The sequence below is a fragment of the Simochromis diagramma genome, unplaced genomic scaffold, assembly GCF_900408965.1.
Source record: "Simochromis diagramma unplaced genomic scaffold, fSimDia1.1 OVJJ01000079.1, whole genome shotgun sequence".
NCBI lineage: Eukaryota > Metazoa > Chordata > Actinopteri > Cichliformes > Cichlidae > Simochromis > Simochromis diagramma.
In genome coordinates this window covers 5,491,851-5,513,914 of record NW_024387075.1, presented here as the reverse complement: position 1 = coordinate 5,513,914, position 22,064 = coordinate 5,491,851, and the positions used below count along the sequence as shown (strand labels likewise).

The 22,064-nt window shown below is 43.4% G+C and overlaps 2 protein-coding genes across 4 annotated transcripts in view; one reads left to right on the top strand and one right to left on the bottom strand.

Annotated features, from left to right (window-relative positions):
* The window catches only part of LOC120742351 (NAD(P) transhydrogenase, mitochondrial-like), a 17,971-nt gene extending 1,690 nt beyond the window's left edge, over positions 1-16,281 (bottom strand). Inside the window, exons 1-18 of one of the 2 annotated variants that reach the window (XM_040045623.1) lie at positions 15,900-16,281; positions 15,057-15,223; positions 14,113-14,342; positions 13,592-13,791; positions 13,422-13,509; positions 13,191-13,279; positions 12,917-13,104; positions 12,225-12,358; positions 11,905-12,096; positions 11,246-11,396; positions 8,172-8,333; positions 7,970-8,080; positions 7,715-7,860; positions 5,167-5,362; positions 4,214-4,447; positions 3,528-3,688; positions 3,166-3,345; positions 2,928-3,087 (exon numbers count right to left, since the gene is read on the bottom strand). In XM_040045623.1, coding sequence (XP_039901557.1) covers positions 2,928-3,087; positions 3,166-3,345; positions 3,528-3,688; positions 4,214-4,447; positions 5,167-5,362; positions 7,715-7,860; positions 7,970-8,080; positions 8,172-8,333; positions 11,246-11,396; positions 11,905-12,096; positions 12,225-12,358; positions 12,917-13,104; positions 13,191-13,279; positions 13,422-13,509; positions 13,592-13,791; positions 14,113-14,342; positions 15,057-15,186 — 2,752 coding nt within the window. In that variant the 5' untranslated portion in view covers positions 15,187-15,223; positions 15,900-16,281. Of the gene's footprint in view, positions 1-2,927; positions 3,088-3,165; positions 3,346-3,527; positions 3,689-4,213; positions 4,448-5,166; positions 5,363-7,714; positions 7,861-7,969; positions 8,081-8,171; positions 8,334-11,245; positions 11,397-11,904; positions 12,097-12,224; positions 12,359-12,916; positions 13,105-13,190; positions 13,280-13,421; positions 13,510-13,591; positions 13,792-14,112; positions 14,343-15,056; positions 15,224-15,326; positions 15,704-15,899 lie in introns of those variants that run through there. The other variant, XM_040045624.1, reaches the window with a different exon arrangement.
* spata5l1 (spermatogenesis associated 5-like 1) lies at positions 11,375-22,064 on the top strand. Of its 2 annotated transcripts, none has more exons than XM_040045638.1 (11): positions 11,375-11,495; positions 17,925-18,525; positions 18,643-18,828; positions 18,949-19,233; positions 19,480-19,665; positions 19,938-20,096; positions 20,199-20,408; positions 20,507-20,734; positions 21,305-21,439; positions 21,595-21,720; positions 21,842-22,064. In XM_040045638.1, the coding sequence occupies exons 1-11, from the start codon at positions 11,401-11,403 to the stop codon at positions 21,977-21,979; spliced, it is 2,349 nt and encodes a 782-aa protein (XP_039901572.1). In that variant the 5' UTR covers positions 11,375-11,400; the 3' UTR covers positions 21,980-22,064. The 2 variants fall into 2 exon arrangements, with proteins under 2 accessions (XP_039901572.1, XP_039901573.1); XM_040045639.1 differs by lacking the exon at positions 11,375-11,495 and adding an exon at positions 17,592-17,743.

The window sequence follows — 22,064 nt, the reverse complement described above, 5'->3', positions numbered from 1 at the left end:
TTCTATAATTCCCCAAACAGCCGGAGCCTTCTGTTTCCTCACTGCCGTGCTTTGTTGTTGACAGCACATGGAGAGTCTGGACCGAATAGCCCTTATGATTTTTCACTGTTTCTCTAATCAAACCAGCATGTTCGACCACACAGCTGTCTCTGCACCGATTCGGAGCCATTGGAAAAAAAACAGCAATCCTGGTATCCAAGCTACACGGAGTGGTTCCTCTCGCACAGGCCGTTCAACAGCTACTCATTTGTCAGACAAGTCTGGCTTTTTCTGCTTAATAAATCATGATGTGGGCATTATCTCACACTCTGAAATCCAAACCACCATTATTTAGGCCCCGTGGACAGTTTGTGAACAAACTACTCCCTCTTGTGGTCACTACAGTTCAGCATTCTGAGTTTAATGAAAACGCTACCATCAGATGCCTGACCATTTCCAAGTACACTGCAAAACATTTGGGCTTTCCCAGAGCTGTTTTTGATCTCACAGAGCAACTTTTTTTGCTTGTTTTTTTTTGGTCAGGTGAAAGCAGTTATGTGGGAGATAGATGATGGTACTGATCTAAACTAATGATCTGAAAAATGACATTTGGACTCCACGCAATCTACTGACAGGAGCACCAATATAAATCTCTTATGTTAGTCCAAGTTTCTTTCTACACCTGTCTACACCCGTCTCTAAAGGGCTCCGTCTGTTTCCAGCACCGTCTCCACCCTCAACTGGGGGAAAAAAAGTTTTTCTACTTATGTAGAAGATTTAAAGCTTCCACCAAAATTTGCTTACAGACAAAGTGGCAAATGACAAAAGTAGCTGACCTTTGAAGAAAAATATAAATCATGGTGGAGCATTCTTCCAATGCACTGATTGCAAGCTGGCTTTAGCCCAAATTCTAACAGTTTATATCAGTTTACATAATTTTTTGTGCAGCACTAAAAAAAATTTTATTCCCCAGATGAAACAACTTATAGCTAAGGACTTCAAAATGAGGAAACTTTGGGTGAAGCACCGTTTTATCTAACTTGCTACTTGCTCTTCATGTCTGCTTAAGACTTAATTAACCACTGATAACACAACACACCTGAAACCATTGATGGAGTGCCAAAAACAGTTTCTTAAATGGCCATTTGAAGCTAACACAAAGAAATAAACATACCAAAACACTTTGTCTCCATTTTAACTCATCTGTTTAAATTCAATCTTTGAGCTTAAAGACATGGCTTCATTAACACATAGATGCCGTTACAGGTGGCTATATATATCTGTCTGCTGACCTTCACCTCAGCTAATTCATTTTGCTGGAAACCATTCAAACGTGAGACCCAGGGAGCCAGAACTGGCCAGCCAAAGAATCCAAGCTAGCCCACCGAATCAGCTATGGAAAAGACTTACAGCTTTTCCTACTAATAAAAGACCTTCCACATCGATTATACCAAGGTAAATTAATAGATAAGCAGATCACAGAAACTTCCCGTTTTTATGCTTTACAATCTTTTTTTAAAAGGACATTATCAGTCTCTTAAATAAACAAAGGGGATTTCGACCAGTCCAGCCCACTTAAGCTCAAAGTAGGCCGTACGTGGCACAATGTAAAATGAGTTTGACATCCTTCCTTTAGCCCTGCAGAACATTTGTAATGCTTATCTGATAAATAATATGGCACGCTCTGAGACAGCCAATTAAAAAAAATTAAATAAAATCCAAGATCCAGTTCAGTGAGTAAGATTGCATTATTTTACCTGCATGTTACATAGTATACACAGTAGACGTTTATTATGCATTTTCTTAGTGCATTATGCTCAAGTTGTTCTCCATATTGGACATGGCCCAATGACTCGTCATTTTAAAAAAATTAAAAGAAATGATGTATCTTCATTCACTGCAACCTGGAATCCCTTCCCAATCAAACAGGGTGTTACACCAAAAACCTCCTTAGAATAGCTTTGGTCACTAGATTGCTGTGGTCAACCATATTTTGCCACCATTAACTATAAGAGCAGCGCAAGGTTATCACCAGCAGGTTGGGGGAAAACAAACAAAAATAAAACGGCACAGGACATTTTCCCTATCAGCCTGTAGTTGCCAGAAAGTCACTGTCTAACCTCTAGGCTTTTATGAGTAGGGTCTTCATTCACTTGATCCTACATGACGACACAGGATTCTTCTTCTCTCGCTCTCCCTCTCTCTTCTCCTTTCGGCGTCTCCCTTTAGTGGTCGCCACAGCAATTCATCTGCCTCTATCTCACCCCTCCCCAGCATCCTCGTCTGTCACACCCACCCTCTGCATGTCCTTCTTCACTACATCCATGAATCTTCTCTGTGGTATTTCTCTTTTCCTCTTGCCCGGTAGCTCCATCTTCAACATCCTTTGTCCAATATATCCACCATTCCTCTTTTGCCCATCTCTGAACTATATCAGCTTTGCGTCTCCAAACTGCTCAACCTGCTCTGTTCCTCTGATGTACCCAAATGAAAATCTTAGCATCTTCAGCTCTGCCAACTCCATTTACGCTTCCTATTTTCTAGTCTCCAAACCATACATTACAGCAGGTCCCTCTACCATCTTGTAAACCTTTCCTTTCACTCCTGCTGCTTTCTTTCTGTCAAAAATCATCTCCGTCTTTTCACTATCCTAAATCTCCACCTGCTCCACCCTGCCTGAACCCTTTTCTTCAAGTCTCTTGTGCAATGTCCATTGCTTTTGGATGGTCGGATACACTGCTAATCAAACTAGATAGTGCAACCTAATAACTAAATACAGTCACTTACAAGTGGGGTACTATTGTGGTAATATAGGTACCTACATTAAACGAAACAAACTGATAAAAGATCAGTTTCACAGATTGGTTGGTTAGAAAAAGTTACCAATGACAAAGCTGAAAATTACATTCCTCAACAGTGCTTCGAGACATCTGTAAAACAGTGTGTACCTGGAGTAATGATGATGTTGTTGGCTTCTTTGATTATGTCAATGGTTTGGTCCACATTGACCTCGGTGTGAGTGCCAACAATCTCCATGGGCTTACCACCCAATGTTGAGGTGGTGCCGTACCCGCCCAGGATCACGTTTGGCAGGGAGCGGTTCATAGCCTTGAGGAAGAAGCAGCCCAGTGACATGTTTGTATCCTTTTACTTCATGCACAATGCTGGAAATGTGCATCTACTCACCACACACATGATGTAGGAGAGGATTGCACCAGAGGAGCCAATCAGCGCTCCAACAATTGTCATGAGATTGTTGTCAAGCAAGAAGCCTTCGGCACATAGTGCCCATCCTGAGTAGCTGTTCAGCACAGTAATGACCACAGGCATGTCAGCGCCTCCGATGGCTGCTGTTAGCGTTACACCCTATGACAGGTTGAATCAAAATCAAAAAAAAAACAAAAAAACAAGTATTTTAACATATTCCAAGTTAGATAAAACAATACTTACATTAAAAATCAACTGCTGAAATGTAAATTCACTGAAAGAGATGTTGCCAATCCCCACCCCCTGCCTGTTGGCAGCTTTAATAATGGTCACAAACTCACCATGACAGTGGAAAGCCCAGACACTCCCAGCAGGCACCCCATGCCAGTACCATAACTGGAACTAAGCATAAAGGACACCATGCCTCCAACAGATGCTGCCATCAGACTGGCATTCAGCATGTGCCGTCCAGGTAGCAGCAGGGGGGCAGAGTTCAAAAGACCTACAACCAAAAAACACATTTTTCAGAGAGGGAAGAGAAAGTGTTCTCACACTTTTGTAGGGTTTAAAAGGAACAAGACAAAACAAGTGAGCGTGCTTTTCTTTAACCAGTGTCAGGTGTCTTTGAACCCTCAGACTTATCTGCGAAAGCCTCTAATCAGCTGTCTGAGCATCTGTCTCATCCACAAATCAGCCAGCAACCCTCTACCAACCACAGCCATCCAGTCACTGGCCTGCCCTTCCCATGGCAAATTACCAGAGAGCTTCTCATGTGTTCCTCTTGATTGGTCGGCCTAAAGCGCAAATTAGAGAGTGCTGACACTTACACAGAAACTCCTGGATTTAAGAGGGGATCTTTGGCTTTCAGTAGATGAAAGGAACAATCAGCAGCCGGCCAGACAACCTGATGTGTTTTCATAGAGATTTGTGTGTAATAAGAAGAGCTATGGTCAGATCTGACAGGGACTGACCTTGTCAGATATGGACTGACAATGTGCAAATGAGAGATTAGTGTCAGATCGATTACCTTGAAGCTTGCCATAGGCCACCAGTGATCCACTGAATGTGACGCCTCCGATGTAAGTGCCCAGGTAAGCCACAGTCTTGAGCACACCTGCAGCTGGGTGAGTATCCAGGTGAGGGTACTCAATCATATACTCGGCAATGCATGTGAGAACAGCCGCCAGGCCCACAAGGCTGTGGAAAGCTGCCACAAGCTGGGGCAAGTCTGAGATTTCAATACGCTTGGCAATGGTCAGACCTGTAGTTGAGATATGAAGAAAGTAAAAAAATAATAATTTTAAAAAAGCAGCCAAAAAAGTCAAACACCAGAACTACACTTCGCATGCACATTGGCAGAGTCTGACTGCTAGAAACATTTAGGGCATTGAAAAAAAAAAAAACATGAAATTAAAGAAAGAAGAAAGAAAAAAGGGGAAAAAAATGGTTAAAAGGCAGACACCTGCTTCTAGTTATGGGGCCTGTTCTTCAAAAGGTAATCCTAGGAGTTCAAAGTTGAGGATTTAATTGCGTTTTCTTGAAAACTAAGCGGCTCTTAATGCTGTGTGTATGTGCTCATTCTTAGGATGATTACACTGCCATTCATCTTCCTGCTTCTTAAATTACGATTAACATGTACAACAGAGTGATTGATGCATGTTATGAATTAGCTATACTGGAAGAGCTAATAACGAAACAAACCGCTAGACTTCAGAGGAGTCATGCCGAAACTTGATCAATTTATTTTTTATTGAAAACTGAAACCTTGAGGTGCTACGTTATTTGCAAGTCTCCTTCACATGACCCAATGAAACAGCAGGGCATACCGCTTGAGTTGTTCCAAGACCAAATTAGAAGCGCTGTGAAGCTACAGTGGGCATTTTGCAGCACAAGAGGTTTTTTTGGGGGGCAGTTTAAGTAAAGAAATATCAGTGAACACTATATCATATCCATTTTAGTTGAATGCATGGAGCCACCTACCCAGGGTTCCCCCACCGGCCATAGCCAGAGACATCTGAGACAGCAGCTCCGGTGAGGGTTTGAGGGCACCGAGGGTGGCAGCAAGGCCCCCTGCCACTCCCATCATGCCGAGGGCGTTCCCCAAGCGACTGCTGCTCTGGGCAGACAGGCCGGCCAGCGCCCCGACACAGCACAAACCTGAGCCCAAGTACATCATCTGAGGAGAAAAAGTGAGAATCAGCATTTTATCATAGCTACGTGTTGAGAATGGATCAATAAGTCATCAAAGAATCGAGAAGCAGGATGAAAATTAGTTTAAAGATGAGAGGTAATTCCAATTAAATGAAAGCTTCTGATCTAGACCTGACATCAAAGTGGACCCAGTCTGTTAATCTACAGGGTTTGTTTGTTTTTTTAAATAGTCTTACATTCTACTTAATATCTTTGCATGGCTCACACTTAAAGAAAATCCCTATACAGCCTCTACCAGGCCTTGATGCAGCCCCACAGTGAACTCCCTCAAAGAAAAGATTTGAATAGCAGGTGGGTTGGTTTCTGTGCTCAAGCCAGAACTGTGTACCTGACATGACCATAATGAGAGTTTCCCCATCTCACTGACTCATGCAGAGCCAAGAGTAGAAAGGAAAAAAAAAAAAACATGTTTAAAACGCATCCACTACTGCAGTAACAGAATCTATGTGAGAGAAAAAATATATATAAAAAGCTTAATAGGTTCTCTAGGGCGCATCATTCCAAAACCAGCTGAGAGATCCTCCCAGTACAGCATGCCCAAACACTTCACCTTGGAGGTCTCTAACCAGATGCATCTCAGAAAATTCAAATATTTAAAAGAAGTTCAGTATTTCCCATCAGTTAGTTACAACAAGTGAAAATTTTATATATTGTAGACTCAAAAAAATATGTCATTAGAAGAACAGTATAAATACCTGTAAATGATTCAGCCTACTTAATACACACAACCACAATCATGGAGAAGACTGCTGACTGGACACTTGTATAGATTATCACTGAGTCTCTTCTCAAGCAGGATCATTGACTCTTTTCATAGAAGGTCATTAATATAGCACATCAAAACACGTTAATGGAAAGTTGACTGAAATGGAAAAGTGTGGTAGTAACAAGAAAAGTGTCCACAGGTAATAGGGACGCCTGCAGCCTTGAGAGGTTTGTTAAAAAAGAAGTTGATTCAAGAGCTTTGGAGAACGAGTGGACTGAGGCTGGGGTTTGATCTTCCTAAGATCAAACAAAGATCAGAGACAAAGTCAAAAGCATCTTACCTGGGTCAATCTGAAAAATGACTGGACTATTGTGCAGTGGTCCGAAGCCTCTTTTCAGATCCAAGTAAATTTCGCTTTTTATTTCTAAATCAAGGTCCAAGAGTCTGGAGGGAGCACAAAGAGGCACACAAGCCGAGGTGTTTGAAATCCAGAGTGAATTTCCTGCAGTCTGATGGTTTGAGATGCCACATCATCTGCCGGTGTTGCTGATGTTTGGTCCACTGTGTTTTATCAACTCCAGAGTCAGTGCAGCTGTCTGCAAGGAGGCTTTAGAGAGCTTCAAGTTTCCATCTGCTGACAAGCTTTATGAAGATGTTGATTTTCTTTTCCCAGCAGGACACGTCACTTTCACACAGTGCCAAAACTAGTACCAAATGGCCTGCTGACCATGTTATTACTGTGCAAGACGGGCCAGACAACTTGACCTGATGAGAAACACCTGATCCAATACAGACAAGCTATCAAAGTAGCATGGGCTTCAGAAACAACTCAACAGATCCACAAGCGGATTGCCTCCATGGCAACCTGATGCAGTAATTCATGCAAAGGAGCAACAATCCAGTACTGAGAGCAAGAATGAACACACTCTTCAGAAGTTGGACATTTCTGTATTTGAAATCCTTTTTTGATCGCGCTTAACTTTTCTATTAAACTGACATAACTGCATTTATGTTCATAAATGGTAAGCCATATTTAAAGTTAACATAATATTTCAATTTCAGTCTAATAAATATAAAAATTAAATAATGCATTCATTTCATGGTATCCTCATTTTGTAAGATACAGATTTATACATGAAATTAAATGCACTTTCTAGCAAGCAGAGGTCACCACACTAAAGTACCAGACAGAGTACCATCTACTCTACAACAGCGGTCCCCAATCCCCGGGCCACGGACTGGTACCGGTCTATGAGTCGTTGGGTACAGGTCCGCGAGAGTTATGGCTCGGGTGTGAAATTTATGGTTTTCAGGGTTTTTATCATTAACTCGGTTTCCCTCAGTCTTTTCCCGTGTCTTATGAATAAAACTTTTTTGCTACCAGTACAGGTTTTATTTTGTTGATTAGTACAACAAATCCAAGACATCTTAAAGGCCGGTCGGTGAAAATATTGTCAGACATAAACTGGTCTGTGGCACAAAAAAGGTTGGGGACCGCTGCTCTACAACCAATTAATTTCACTGTCAAGCTACTTAATGCACATTACATTAAGTAGGGGATTGTCAGTGGAAACAAATCTGAGTGAGATGACATGACGTGCATCGTCTCACCTGCTCGATGCTGTACCCAGCAGCCACAGAGGCTCCATATCCTCCAACAAATGTAGCCCCAGGCAGCAAATACAGGTAATTGTACTCAGGAGGGTCGGTGGGGCGTTTAAACATGTCCAGCATCCTCTGGGTGATCAGAAAACCACCTGCACAGGTGCAGAAATAAATTAATGAATTAGCCGTTTTCATTTGTTTGGGTGGGAAATTATTTATGTTCACTGAAGCCATTTTTGTGTCCAGTGTTGAATGTCACACCAGCAATGTTGATGGAGGAAACGAAGGCAGCAGCCAGAGCAAGACTCTCGGGCAGGGAAGAAGGTGTGAGACCTCCACCCATCAGCACCAGGCCTCCCACCGCAGTCAGACCTGACAGAAAAGAATTTGTTAACAAATAAAAAGGAATCACTCAAATATCACCACATCTATACAGATTTTCATGACTTTAATGAGTTCTGACCTGAGATGGCATTGGTGACGGACATGAGAGGTGAGTGCAGAGCGGGGGTCACACCCCACACAGTGTGGTATCCCACTATCCCACCCAAACCAAAGGTGGTGACCATCTGAGTGAAAGCAGCATTGGGCGAGATGATGCCCAGAGCCAGACAGGTAGACAGGCCTAGAGAGAGACAGAGCAAGGCAGTGTTGCTGTTGCCATGTTTGTGCTTTCCCTGCTGCTGTAGTTTCAAGTTTGGTTTCCAGTCCCTTCTTAACCATTGAAGGAATGGAATAACTGAATAAGACAAATAAACATGTCGTTTTATTACCAGCTATTATGATTCATAGTTTCTCTGAAAGAAGTGAAGCGAAATGTTTGAATTTACTGAAAAATATATTCATCGCTGTGCTCGGTTACAGAGGGGCTTCCAAAGGTCACAGTAAGATCTGTTACAATGACTTGTTTTAAAAATGGAAAAATTACAAAGTCAGACTGGAAAGTAAAGGATTTTTCCCCTCATGAATCTTACAATGAAATCCCAAAGAGACATGCTTAAATTGCAAATTGCTTTTCTTGTCCACATACAAAGGTTTCCAGCACATATCCATTATGTAGAAAAGCAGTCCCACTTTACATTTCTTAGTTTTTGGCATACTTGCCATACCCAAATGTTTCAGATCAAACAGATTTTAATATTGGATAACCTGAGTAAACAGGTTTTTAAGGGGGAAAAAGCCATCCCAACCTACCTGAAACTTCTATGTGAAAAACCACCTCCCCCCTAAATGTAATAACTGGTTGAGCCACCCTTGGCAGCAAGAGCTGCAATCAAGCATGTGCAAAAACTGGAAATGGGTCTCTCGTGACTGTGGAGGGATTTTGGCCCACTCTTCTTTGCAGAATTGTAATTCAGCCACATTGGAGGATTTGAGCACGAATAACCTGTTTAACCTCCTAAGACCCAAACTTCATGGTATGCATTTGTAATTTCACTTTGCCATTTGGGCTGATTGGGAGCTGATGAATGTAACAACAAAGAGTTACGCAATTTTTTTTTTTTTAACTGATTTTTGTTTCTGAGAAAAATGAGAGCCACATATGAGGACATTCACATTAAATTTCGATTGAACAGTGGCAGCATGATGTCCTCGTAAGTGGATATCAGGCCCTTGTAGAGCAAAGTTTAGTATTTTGGTCTAGACAACCCAAAATGTGATGTCCACATATGTGGATGCCAGGTCCTAGGAGGTTAAGGTCAAGCATCTAAATCTGATTCAAGTCCACAGTTTGATTAGACAACTCCAAAACCTTCATTTTGTTTTTTTAAGACATCAAGAGATGGACTTTCTAGTGTGTTTTCAGATCACTGTCCTTCTGCATAACCCAAGTGTGCTTGAGCTTTGGGCTATAAACTCATGGCCAGACATTCTCCTTCAGGATTTTCTGGTAGAGACCAGAATTCATTGTTCCATCAGTCATGGCGAGTTGTACAGGTCTTGAAACAGCAAAGCAACCCCTGACCATTACATTACCACCACCATGTTTGATTGCTGGTATGATGTTCTTTTCATTAAAGGCTGTGTATGCCAGATGTAACTGGACTCACATCTTCCAAAGATTGTTTTAACTTTTACCTGAAAGGCCAGGTAGGTTTGGGTAGCTTTTTTCCTTAATAAATGAAATAATCATTTAAAAACTTCTGCATTTACTTAAGTTATCTTTGTCTAATATTAATCTCACACTAACACAAACCATTTAAACTAGGGGTGTCCAACTTGAGTCCTCGAGAGCTACTGTCCTGCAGCTTTTAGATCAGGGGTAGGCAACTCCAGGCCTCGAGTGCCGGTGTCCTGCAGGTTTTAGATGTGTCCTTGATCCAACGCAGCTGATTCAAATGGCTAAATTTCCTCCTCAACATGTCTTGAAGGCTGTATCCCAATTCAGGGTCTGCAGCCTTAAAGGCCGCATTTTAAGGCCGATTACGTCACCGCGACGCGACAAAGGCTGTCCCAATTCGAAGGCTGCTCGAAATGCGGCCCTCAAATGCGTCCTTAATTTCCCTGAATTTTAAGGATGTGGCGGTGTAGACTTCGTGGCCCAATATATCCCAGAATGCAGGATAATTTTGCCAGAAAAAAAAAACAAAAAAAAAAAAAACGGCGGATGAGGGGTGCCCGAAGAGTAAACTTTAAGTAAGTACTGAATATCATGTCACTTATTTATGTGCAAATGTTTAATAACGAAGAACATTAAAACATTACTGTTGGCCACATGTCGGCAAAGTTATGTGACATTAGTGACGTTTGTACTAACTTGGTTTTACAGCCTTTACTTTAAAATATACGCCGTTCAATAGCTGACCTTAATCTTACAGAGAATGATCAAAGATCATGTAGAAACAAACAAACAAATGAACAAAAGATTTTCTCCTTCATTTCTGTCAAACAAAGCTGTATGATTTAGTATCATGGTTGCTAGGCAACCTGGGCAGCGCAACGGAGGCTAGACCGTCCCATTTCACAAGCCTCGCACTTCCGGCCTTAGCGGTCTTTAAGTACGCGGCCCTTGAGGATCCTTGAGGCTGCGTACTTTAAGGCTGCAGACCCTGAATTGGGATACAGCCCTTGTTCTCCAGAGGTCTGGGAATGAACTAATCATTTGATTCAGGTGTGCTGACCCAGGGTGATATCTAAAACCTGCAGGACACTGGCACTCGAGGCCTGGAGTTGCCTACCCCTGTTTTAGATGCATCCCTACTCTAACACAGCTGAATCAGATTGTTGGATTACCTCTTTTCAGCATGCCATCCAGTTTGGCAAAGGCCTGATAACAAGCCAGTATTTGATTCAGGTGTGTTGGAACAAGGATGCGCCTAAAAGCTGCAGGACAGTAGCTCTCGAGGACTGGAGTTGGACACCCCTGATTTAAACCAAAAGATAGTGAAAATTGACATTTTACTTTAATTGGATTATTTGCATGCTTTAATTTCAGTACAAATTAATGTTTTACACAGAACAAATCCTCTCAGTGAAGCCAAATAAAGCAGTGCTAAATGTCCCAGAAGTCTGAATACTTCTGTGTTTGTGTTTAACCTGCAGTGTAGACACCAGCAGAGGTCATGGTGCGGTTGAAGGGCGAAACGGACGCCACTTTCTCGGCCTCCAACTCTGCGACCGTTTTCTGTTTCACCGGCGATGGCGGGACTGTTTTTGGAAGGGGTGATGGGAACATGTTCTTGCCTTCCTGAATGCACCAGAAAACACACAAGAAGACCAGAGTGAGGAGAGAGGAGTCCACAAAAGATTTGCGTGAGAAACAGACATCAAGACTTTCGCACAGTGGGTGAGCTCTCGAACACGAACTCGTGGACGGCACAGGGGATTACGCTAAACAAAAAAGCAATCACAAACCAGTTAGCAGTGGTTTTGAAAGATAAATTCTCTTTTAAGGGGCTGAATAATGCTTAGTGTAACAAGAGGTAAGCTGATATGTCCTATTGAGGTTGCGTGCTTATTCTGCCATAAACAATGTGTCAAAGCTAAATTCCTGGAAAAGTGTATTTTGAAACGTTCATAACATTCTTGCTGGGATCCAACTTGAGCTATTCCCAGCTGGGACTCTGTTTTGGTACTCAATTGGCGCTCTAGCCAAGCATGACAGGATCTGACAGCGCATGCTGAGAGGGAAGGAGGGATGCCAGTGGGGATGGAAGCTGACAGGAGACAGTCACACGAAAAAAAAAAAACTCCACCTCCATAACAAGAGTCCCACGGATGACGTGGTCAATTGTTCCATAATCAAATTCTTCTTTGGGCTCATAGTGGAAGTATTCCTTGTCTGGACTAATGGCCTTCAGAAGCTTCAGTATGTTGTTTGAATATAGGCTGCTGGCTTGGGTGGCCATGCGGCTGGGCAGGTCTGAGTAGCCGATGTGTGTTACTCCCTAGTTAACAAAAAAAGTACATTATTCATACATAAATAAATCATATATATCCCAAATCAGAAATACATCTTTTGCATTCCTTAAAATTATCCAGTTTATCCAAATGTGCAAGCTAGGCCAAAACGTACCCTGTAAACATGCAGCTGTCCGGGCTTTGTGGTCTCGATGTTGCCCCCTGCCTCTGCAGCTAGATCCACCACTACAGAGCCATCCTTCATAGACTCTACAAACTCCTTTTTGATCAGTATGGGTGCACGCTTCCCTGAGTGAGCATAGGACCACAGGTAGAAAGGAATGAGATGCATCAAACAGCATCATACTGTCTAACAAAGAGGATAGTCAATCCGTATTAAAGATGTAGTGACCCTCATGAAAGCGACATTATGGGGTTGATGGGGCTTAAGCCATAGACAGTATAGAAAAATTGGACGAGGCCACTGTGCCATCATACGTTGGTTAGTTAGATCTAGTTGCAAAGTCCAAAGCGGAGGCTTTTCACCATCGCCACCTCTTTTGAAAGTGATGAGTGAGGGGCAGACTAGCAGACAATTTACTCAAGTGTCAGCAGATAAAATTATACGTTGCTTATGTTTAGGACCAACTCCCACCAAGCCTACTGAGTCCTTAGCTGCTAGATTAAATAAAATAAGCCAACAGCGAGTGAAATTCTCAGCACACTTGCAGAGCAATATTTCATATGTTTATCTCTAATTGACGTTCAGTGTTGCTGTGGAAAAGATGAAATAAAAGCAAATAGTGATGAAACTTTTGATGCCAAACGATAAAGGCAAAAGTGGCTTAAAGTACCGATGTGACTCACCGGGAATCAGGGCAGTGCTGACAATAATGTCGACCTCCTTACACTGCTTGGCAAAAAGAGCCATCTCAGCCTCGATGAACTCCTTTGACATCTCCTTGGCATAACCGCCAACACCCTCGCCAGACTCTTTGAGGTCTACTTCTAAAGGCTCAGCCCCAAACGACTTGAACTGCTCCAGAGCAGCTGGCCTGAAAGTCAAGAAGCAGCCAGCCTATCAGCAAAATTCTGTCCATCATTAATAAGCCTGCAGTTTGAGGCGTTGCCAACCTTATACCTGGTATCAAACCCTCTGACTATGGCTCCCATTGACTTAGCTGCCCCGGCTGCTGCCAAACCAGCCACTCCACCTCCAATAACCAGGACCTGTTTACAACAGAAACATCCAAATGCACCGAGGTTTCACTTCACACTTCATTTTTTATTTTAAGTATACTGAAAGGAAAGAAAACGCTGTACTGACTGTCGAAATAGATCATGCTTGGTTGAGTAAAACATAGACTATTACCTTAGCTGGAGGCACTTTTCCTGCAGCTGTAATCTGACCAGTAAAGAACCTGCCAAAGTGGTTGGCAGCCAGAACCACAGCCTTGTACCTACATAACAAAAACTCAAGTCACATTTACATTAACTAAACAAACAGATGAAATCTGGATTTAAAAATACATTTTTGTTTACCCAGCAATGTTAGCCATGGAACTGAGTGCATCGTAGCCTTGTGCAATGGTAACTCTGGGCACCTGATCCATGGCCAGCACAGTGCTCTGCCTCTGTGACAGCTTATTCATCAGCTCCTGGTTCTGTGCTGGATAGATGAAGCTCACCAGGGTGGATTTGGGTTTCAGGAGATCTACCTCACTCAAACTGGGGGCTCGAACCTAAAAAGAAAAAAAAAAATCTATTTTCCACTCACAATTAAATATAACTGATAGATATGTGGATCTAGTTTGCTTATGTAGCAGCAAATCAAAACATCAGTGCTCATTTTCACAAAGTATACAGATTACTCAAACCAGAGGAGAGTGGTTACTTTGACTGGACCATATCAGGAAGCTCAAAGTGATCATTGGTGTCAGATGCTGCACTGAGATGAGTCTATAGTATGAGGCCTTAAGAAGATTGTTGGTGATTACGGTTTCTGAGCTGTGAAGCTGCAAAGAAGAGTCTTATCTGCGGACCAAAGCATGCCGGGTACGAACCTTAAGGACCAAGTCTGAGCCGAGGGCTCCCTTAACATCAGTAATGGTGGCTCCGGCATCTCTGTACTGCTGATCGGAGAACTTTGATTCGTCCCCGGCGCCGCTTTCCACCTGCACCCTGAAGCCCTGTTTGACCAGCGCCTGCACCCCAGCCGGAGACAGCGCCACGCGACGCTCATTCTGTAACGTCTCCTTAGGAACTCCAACCACCAGGTCCTTGTAGAGCACACCTGAGGTCAAAAAAACAAAAAAACAAAAAGAAAAAAAAAAGAAGGAAAGAAAATTGGAACTTGTCACACAAAAGAAAATATACACAACAAGACATAAGTTTATAAGTTTATCTTCTTTTACGCAACAACGCAGCAGGCATGCGCGTACAGCTGAGATTTGCGTTGCTGGAAACAGTGTCAGGTTACACATTTCTCTCCCTACATGGTGTGGTGACCTCGCCACCATGGAGACATTATTAGCAGGTGATTGGCACCAGGCCAGCACACACACAGAGGCCCTGCAGTCCTATGCAGACACACTCCAAAGTCAAACTTAAAAGATTTCAGCAACTCAAAACTTTGACGAGCACTCTGTGCCGTGTGCCTCGCACACAGCACCGGCTCCATACACAAAAGGCTGTCATCAGAATCAGCCGCACTGCTGTCAAGTTTTTACAGGTCACCTTTAACTGACCTCTCGTCCGCTCTCACATGTTAGCAGCTCTCACGAGCAAAGCCGCCGTCTGCTTTATAGCAGCTTTCCCTATTTTGAGAACATCTCTAGCAACCTGCTGCAAACAGTTTGTGATCTGCAGTGGAAGTTTTCCACTCCTTTGGCCGGCCGGAGCTTGTCCTTGAGTGAACTGTTACGCTCTCATTCCTCAAGTCAGACACGAGAAAGCACGCAAGCCCAGCCTGTCCTCTGTGAAGCAGAGAGATTTGTAAATTTCCTACCTCTGGAGGCCTTTTGGTCCCATAACACAGGGAAAGTCCTGAAATGCCTCCTTCCAGGGAACTTCAGATGGACCCCTCGCTGGGACAGAATGACAGAGGAGCTACAGATGCAGCGGAGAAGGGTCGACATGGCTGCTGAGCGTCCGCCCTGAGGCTCCTACTAAGCTCTTGATTACGAACACAAACAAGGAGAAGGAGAGGTTGGCGATAAGGCGACACTACATCTACATCTGCTGTCAAATAAAAAAGAACATAATTTTTTAAAAATACCCTCAAAGCAAGTCCCGGGCCCCCCTTTCCCCAAGTCACACACTCAGACTGTGCGTGCTGCGAGGCCTACAAACAGCAGAGTGACATTTCAGCCGCACACACACATGCAGAGCACAGGGTTGATTACACACTCCAGGCTTCTCTTCGCGAGAACTGGAATTATGACGGCACAGGGGGGAAAGTGTGCCAAGTGTGGCCTGGTTGTTGTGAGCCGGAGAAGAGCAACCAGTGTGCAGATAACAAAGGGGGGGCTGGAGGGGGGACAGCTCAGATACAGTCAAGACTGGAAAAAATGTGGTGTTTACAAATGTTGGTCTGTCTTATATAAAGACAAACAATGCCACAACCAGAAAGACAAAACAAAACACATGACTGTGGAAACTTGTCATACTTTGGTTGATGTTTTGATTTCTGAGTCACAACAACGTTTTGTTGTTTACCTTCCCTCCCATTCATTCATTCAGTCATTCATTCATTTTACTGAATCACACTCAAATCACTGCTCCTCATTCTCCAGTAATCTAGTCACACACTCAAAGACCGGCTGATGGACTCGCTTGTTCTCACACTTGCCTTTCAGGTTTCCAGAAAGAGCGGGTTTCACAGCAGTGTCACCTGCGAGGTTCCTATACCCCCAAAATCCTTCCCGTCTGCTTGCAAGGAGAGACAGACGACCTTCCACAGTTTCCTTATCACTGCCGGACTATTTGAGTATAAATAGTAAGCCCACGTGACTTCAGTCATCACCACCTCTGAAGCAGCTAAACTCCTTCAGGCCCAGCGCAGGCTGATACACTGCCACACTCCCACAGAATTAAGGGCTGGATTAAAACGCCCGGGAAGGAAGACACTGGCTGGTCATTTTATTTTAGAGCGTATGAACCGACCGGCTATGGTCCTTACTGTGCAATAAAGTAGCTGTTAAAACAGTATCAGTAAGAACAAACACATTCAGTGGACACAAATAATTGGGGACTACCTGGTGTCGGTGTTGTTAGGCCAGTGAGCATTTTCGTTTCTGCACACAAGGTGACGCCAGAGAGTCAGAGAACGCTGTCCCACCTGTAAATGGTTGGACGGCAAAAACTATTACTGCTCCCTCTCTTTGTTTCTTTGTTAGTCCCTGTCACGTGATAATGCAATCTTATCGGTTTATAAATTAATATTTAATTTTATATTTACATAAAATCCCATAATTGCATTATAGATAGATAGATAGATAGGTAGGAACAATTAATAATAATGGTAATTACGGGAATAAAATCATTATTATATTATATTATATTATTCTTTTTTAATGTTTACTTGATATTTGAGGAATAACCTCAGTACAAAACATGCAGCCAAACATTTATTCACACAATAATAGGTCATTTTTAGCAGGTAGGTTTTTTAAAGTATCTTATCCATAGTTTTCTAATGATTGTTGTTTATGGCAAATTCTTTTTCACTTATTTTCATTCCAACCCTTAAACCTGACCATTTTCAGAGGAGTGTTTTTTGTTAAGCTAACCTAACTCTGACTTATGAATCATTCAAACATAAAAAGGCAAAAAAAAAAAAAAAAAAAAAAAAAAGCATAAAAAGGTACCTTACTCAAGAGATGAACCAGCGTTGTGTCTACACATTACAGACAATTTAGCAAAGAACCGATTTCAAATCTTTTCTTTAGACAGTTTAGACCAGCAGCCTGTCACAAAACACATCATTTGTTCTCATTTGTTCGGTTGAATTTATGAATTAAAGCCAAAGATAACAAGTTTGACAGGCATAAAATTGGATCGACAAGTGGAGAACAACAGAAGAAGTGACAGGCCTAAAAAAAAAACAAACAAACAAACAAACAAACAAATGCAGCAGACAAATTATTTCTAAAAAATAATGTCCTTAAGAAACGGGGGGAAACAGCAAAGGCCTCACACAGGACGTGAGAGTTTCATGTGACCATTCAATTGCTTGGACCTCAAAATTATTGAAGCAGTGTGCAGAACAAAAGGCAGCCAACATCCAAAGAAGAGCTTTGAATGTCTGTCTAGAAGCCTGGGGAACTATTCCTGAAGACTACGTAAAGAAATCACAAGAAAACCTGACTAAGATAGTTCAGACTGTGTTGAAGAATAAAGATTCCTAAACATTCCAAATATTGACTTTTATGTTCACGAAAATTGTAAAAACTGTCTTTGTCTTATATACTGTATTTCCTAGCAGAAGACTTTTACATAGTAAAGTATAGACGCGGAAGATTAGCGTCACCTCACGCAGGAGGCTGTTTTGGTTGGCCCTGTTATTTTAATGCCACATGGATTTTGTAAACAGTAAAGTAGGAGTTGATATGTTCTGTGTAGTATATAGTTGGTATTATCACCCATTTTATTTCTGATTGTTTGGCTGCTGTCGGCTGGTTTCAGCCGTTTCCGGTACATAAACCTCTTCGGCTTAGACCCATCTTAGTCAGAGTTTTGTCCATTTAGCGCCGCTAAAAGAAGCTCTAACGGCTAGCATGTAGCCTCGGTGAAGTTTTATGCTGCCTCTGAGTTTCTCCTTCGTCTCTCTGCTTCACTAACGTTACGTGCGTCTCTGTCTCTATTTCCCCATCAGGTGGAGTATGGAGCCTCTGAGGCTGCTTTCCGTGGATCCGTCAGACCGGGGCTCTCAGAGATGCAGGCTTGGTCCGGGCATGATGTCGGCGCTGGGTGTGCACCTGGGCTCCCCTCTGCTGGTGTCTGTCTCCGGAGGAAGCTGCCTGTGCACTGCCTGGCCCCGGGCTGACTTGGCAGAGGGCTTCCTGCAGATGGACCTGAAATGTTTCTCCCCCAGTCTTCTCTCTGAGCTCCCCTCGCACCTGAGCCTGGACCCCGCTCAGCTCACACCTGTGATCTGCTCCAAACTGAAAGGCGTCAGGATAACCGTGATAGTCCAGAGTGTCGATTTCAGGAAACGCACACCGCATCGCCTTGTTCATGAGCTCGTAAAAGACATGCTGAAAGGTGTTTGTGTCCATGATGGGTTTTTAATAAACCTGGAGGATTTCGACACAGAGATCAAATATGTTGTTATTGAAAGCATAAGTCCAGAGTCGGATAGTGCTGGATTCATCACCTCGAAGACTGCTGTTGAGATTGCTGGCATCCAGACACTCCGACATTACAGGAGTCAGCTGCAGGAGCGGCACACGGTGCAGCTGGGGGGGCTGGAGGAGGTGAATCAATTTAAATGACACCTTACAGCATTTTCTTTCCCACTGTACAGCACCTAATGTGTGTGGGCTTTTTGATTGTTTGTTTGGTTTGTTTGTTTGTTTTTTACAACATTTTAGGTGTCTGCATCTCTTAGAGAGATGCTGAAGCTGCCACTTCTCTATCCAAGCACACTGAGCTCTCTCGGTGTATCCTGTCCCAGAGGGGTGCTTCTGGTGGGGCCTCCAGGTGTAGGCAAAACCTTGCTGGTCCGCCAAGTGGTGGGTGAGGTGGGAGCCAGCTTGGTGGTGGTCAGAGGGCCAGAGGTAAAAAAGACGATACTAAACACACCTCATCATAATGTTGATGCCGTCTAATGTTCCTCGTAATACACGAAGCATTTTGCATGTAAATGCATTACCAGTAATTCTGAACAATACTTTCAGGTGGTGGGGGCTCGGCCGGGTGAGAGCGAGGAGACGCTGCGGGCCGTGTTCGAGCGTGCTCGATCTGCAGCAGATGAGGGTCCCTGTGTGCTGTTCTTAGACGAGCTGGACTCTCTGTGTCCGAGGAGAACCAGCTCGTCGGCACCGGAGAACCGGCTGGTTGCTCAGCTTCTCACACTCATGGACGGGATGAATCGGTCTGACCGCTTCCTCATCGTCGGAGCCACCAACCGGCCCGACAGCTTAGACCCAGCACTGCGCCGGCCAGGAAGATTTGACAGAGAGGTGCGTGTCCGCTCACTGTCACGGATCCAGTGTTTTTAATTTTTCTTGAGAAAGATGACATTTGATGACGTTTGTAATTCTTCAATTGGTTTCAGCTGTTTTTTTGTTTTTGTTTGTTTGTTTTTTCTGATTATAAGGCAAGATGTACCTTTTTTACTTTTATATAAAATAAATGTCCAGGTCGGTTAGTTGGTGCAGATACGTGTATGTGAGTCGTTAGTCTCTGAGTGTTCGCCTTTCCCACAGATTATAATCGGAGCTCCAACCTTGCAGCAGAGAAAGGCCATCTTGTCTGTCCTGTGTGAGAGGATGCCTGTGTGTCCCAGTGTGAACCAGACAGCGCTTGCACAAACAACTACAGGCTACGTGGGAGCAGACCTCAGTGCCCTGTGCCGGGAGGCCGCCATGCACGCTATACGTGAAGACTCCAAAGTAACCACAGCGACCTGTCACAGCGAAACAAAACACTAGTTTTTGCTTTTTTGCTACAGGAACGACTCACTTTATTGCAAATTGTGCAGCTGTGTTGTAATTGTAAAGTCAAAGTTGAAGCCTGAATAAGAATCACATTTAGAAATTCATCTCAAAAGGCTCACAGTGAATGTGTTCTTTAGATGTGTGAAAGATTGCATAGGAAATAATAGGGAGACTGAGTGGATGACAGCTGTAAAAACCTGTTGCTGTTTCTGTCACACTGTCTGCAGTGTTCAGGGGAGCAGCTGGTGAGTATGAAGCACTTTCATGAGGCTTTGAAGTCGGTGCGTCCCTCTTGCCTTAGGAGCAGCATGGGCAGGACGGAGCTCTCTCCGGTGACCTGGGAGCAAATTGGAGGCCTGGATGACGTCAAACTCAAACTAAGACAGGTAGCTAATTGAGTGGCTTTGCTCAAAAATGCACATTTATGTATTCGGAGAAAAAACCTTATTACTGGAGGTTTGTTTTCCCTCATTGTCTCCACGTCAAAGAGCATCGAGTGGCCGATGGCGCACCCTGAGGCCTTTGTTCGTCTAGGTCTGTGTCAACCTCGAGGTGTGCTGCTGTACGGGCCTCCGGGATGCGCAAAGACGACGCTCGTCAAGGCAGCCGCTACTTCCTCCAACTGTGCCTTCCTGTCTGTCAGTGGGGCTGACCTCTACTCTCCCTACGTCGGAGATTCAGAGAAGGCTTTAGCTCAGGTTCTTCCTTTTTATTATCTCGAACAGAAGAGCATTAATGATTGTGTCCTCCCTTGTGTTTCGTCCACTAAGCCCTGTGTCTGTCTGTCCCCATGCAGCTGTTTCATCAGGCCCGGGCCTGCGCTCCAAGCATCCTGTTCCTCGATGAGATTGACTCACTGATTGGCTCGCGGTCACACAGTCAAACACCAAACAGCGTACAGACTCGTCTTCTCTCTGTGCTCCTCAACGAGATGGATGGGATCGGCCTGAAGACTCATGAGAGGAGAGGGACCGAGAAGATCCTCCAGGCAGAGGGAGTCGAGGAGAGTCACACACCTGAGCAGGTCAGCTTCTGGTTCTTCTCTTAAATTTCCAATTTGTTTTGTTTCATTTTGCTTTCGTGGCACACAGGTGAATGTAAAAATAGCACAGATTTTTTTCAGGGGTAGACTTCAGATGTTTGGGGTTGACATCTATTGATCTTTGGCTTTACCCTTTTCCTATTGCCCCCAAAATTTCCACATTTGATTGTAACAGCTGAATTTTTAAAAGTTTTTTTTTTTTTTTTTAACCCTATTTTGGGGCAAACTCGTAAAGCTGATTCTGTATAAATGGTTTTTGCTGTTACAGCTTTCCAAAGTAACTGCCCTGAAGATCAGTCAACACTATCAGTCGGTTTCTTAATGAGTGAGGTAGATGTGTGGCAGTCATAATAAGAGCTTTTTGAATTCAGATACTAAAGGAAGCAACAAAGATACGTTAAAAGCTCCTTTATTACAGCTTTTAGTGGAGGACACACTGGAGCATCCTTTATGAAAGAGGACATAATACCATCCTGCAGTTCATTGTGACACACCATCCATCCATCTGTTCATAATTTAATCAACACTTTATGTGCTTTAACTGTTTGACAGTTGGACTGCCAGGAAGTGTGCAACAAAGATGTAATGGTTGTAGCCGCCACAAACAGACCTGACTGTTTAGACAGCGCCCTCCTCAGGCCCGGCAGACTTGATCACATCATTTATGTCCCACCACCAGACCACGAGGTAAAGGACTTCTCAAAACAGGACAAAAATATATTACATTTACCAGCAATGTTGTAAGAAAGACTTACAACATGAAGAGGTCATTTAAAATAAAGTAACCGCGCCTCTCCTGTCAGCGTATCTGTGTTTAATGACCCTCACTTTCTAATATTTAGGCTCGACTTGCTGTCCTGAAGGTGTGCACAAAGTGTATGCCTGTGGGTGCCGATGTGCGGCTGGAGGATCTCGCAGCAAAGACCGAGCTTTTCTCTGGAGCTGACCTGGAAAATCTTTGCAAAGAGGTGACATAAACATATGAAACCCTGGAATTCTTAGACTTGTAAAATGTAAAATCCTTTCTTGGCGGATAGATTTGAAACAACTGAAAATATCTGTTTGTTTTGCTTTTGTTTTTTTCCTCAGGCTGCTCTTTTGGCATTGCTGGACGGGAACATGGAAGCCTCAGACATCAAACACACGCATTTCCTGCGATCCCTCAGCAAAATGAGCTCCTCTCTGACTGCACAGCAGATCCACAAATATGAAACTCCTCCCCGATGACACACATAATGTTTGACTGATCTTAAAATTGTATCATTACTCAAATATTGTTTTAAAATAAAAATAAAAAAATTCTAAAATTTGA

Bases quoted from the DNA above. Each gene is read 5' to 3' on its own strand.
- spata5l1 (XM_040045638.1), top strand. From the start codon at position 11,401: ATGCACCAGAAAACACACAAGAAGACCAGAGTGAGGAGAGAGGAGTCC. The intron at 19,234-19,479 runs GTGCGTGTCCGC...CCTTTCCCACAG, and splicing joins CAGGAAGATTTGACAGAGAG to ATTATAATCGGAGCTCCAAC. The intron at 20,735-21,304 runs GTCAGCTTCTGG...ACTGTTTGACAG, and splicing joins AGAGTCACACACCTGAGCAG to TTGGACTGCCAGGAAGTGTG.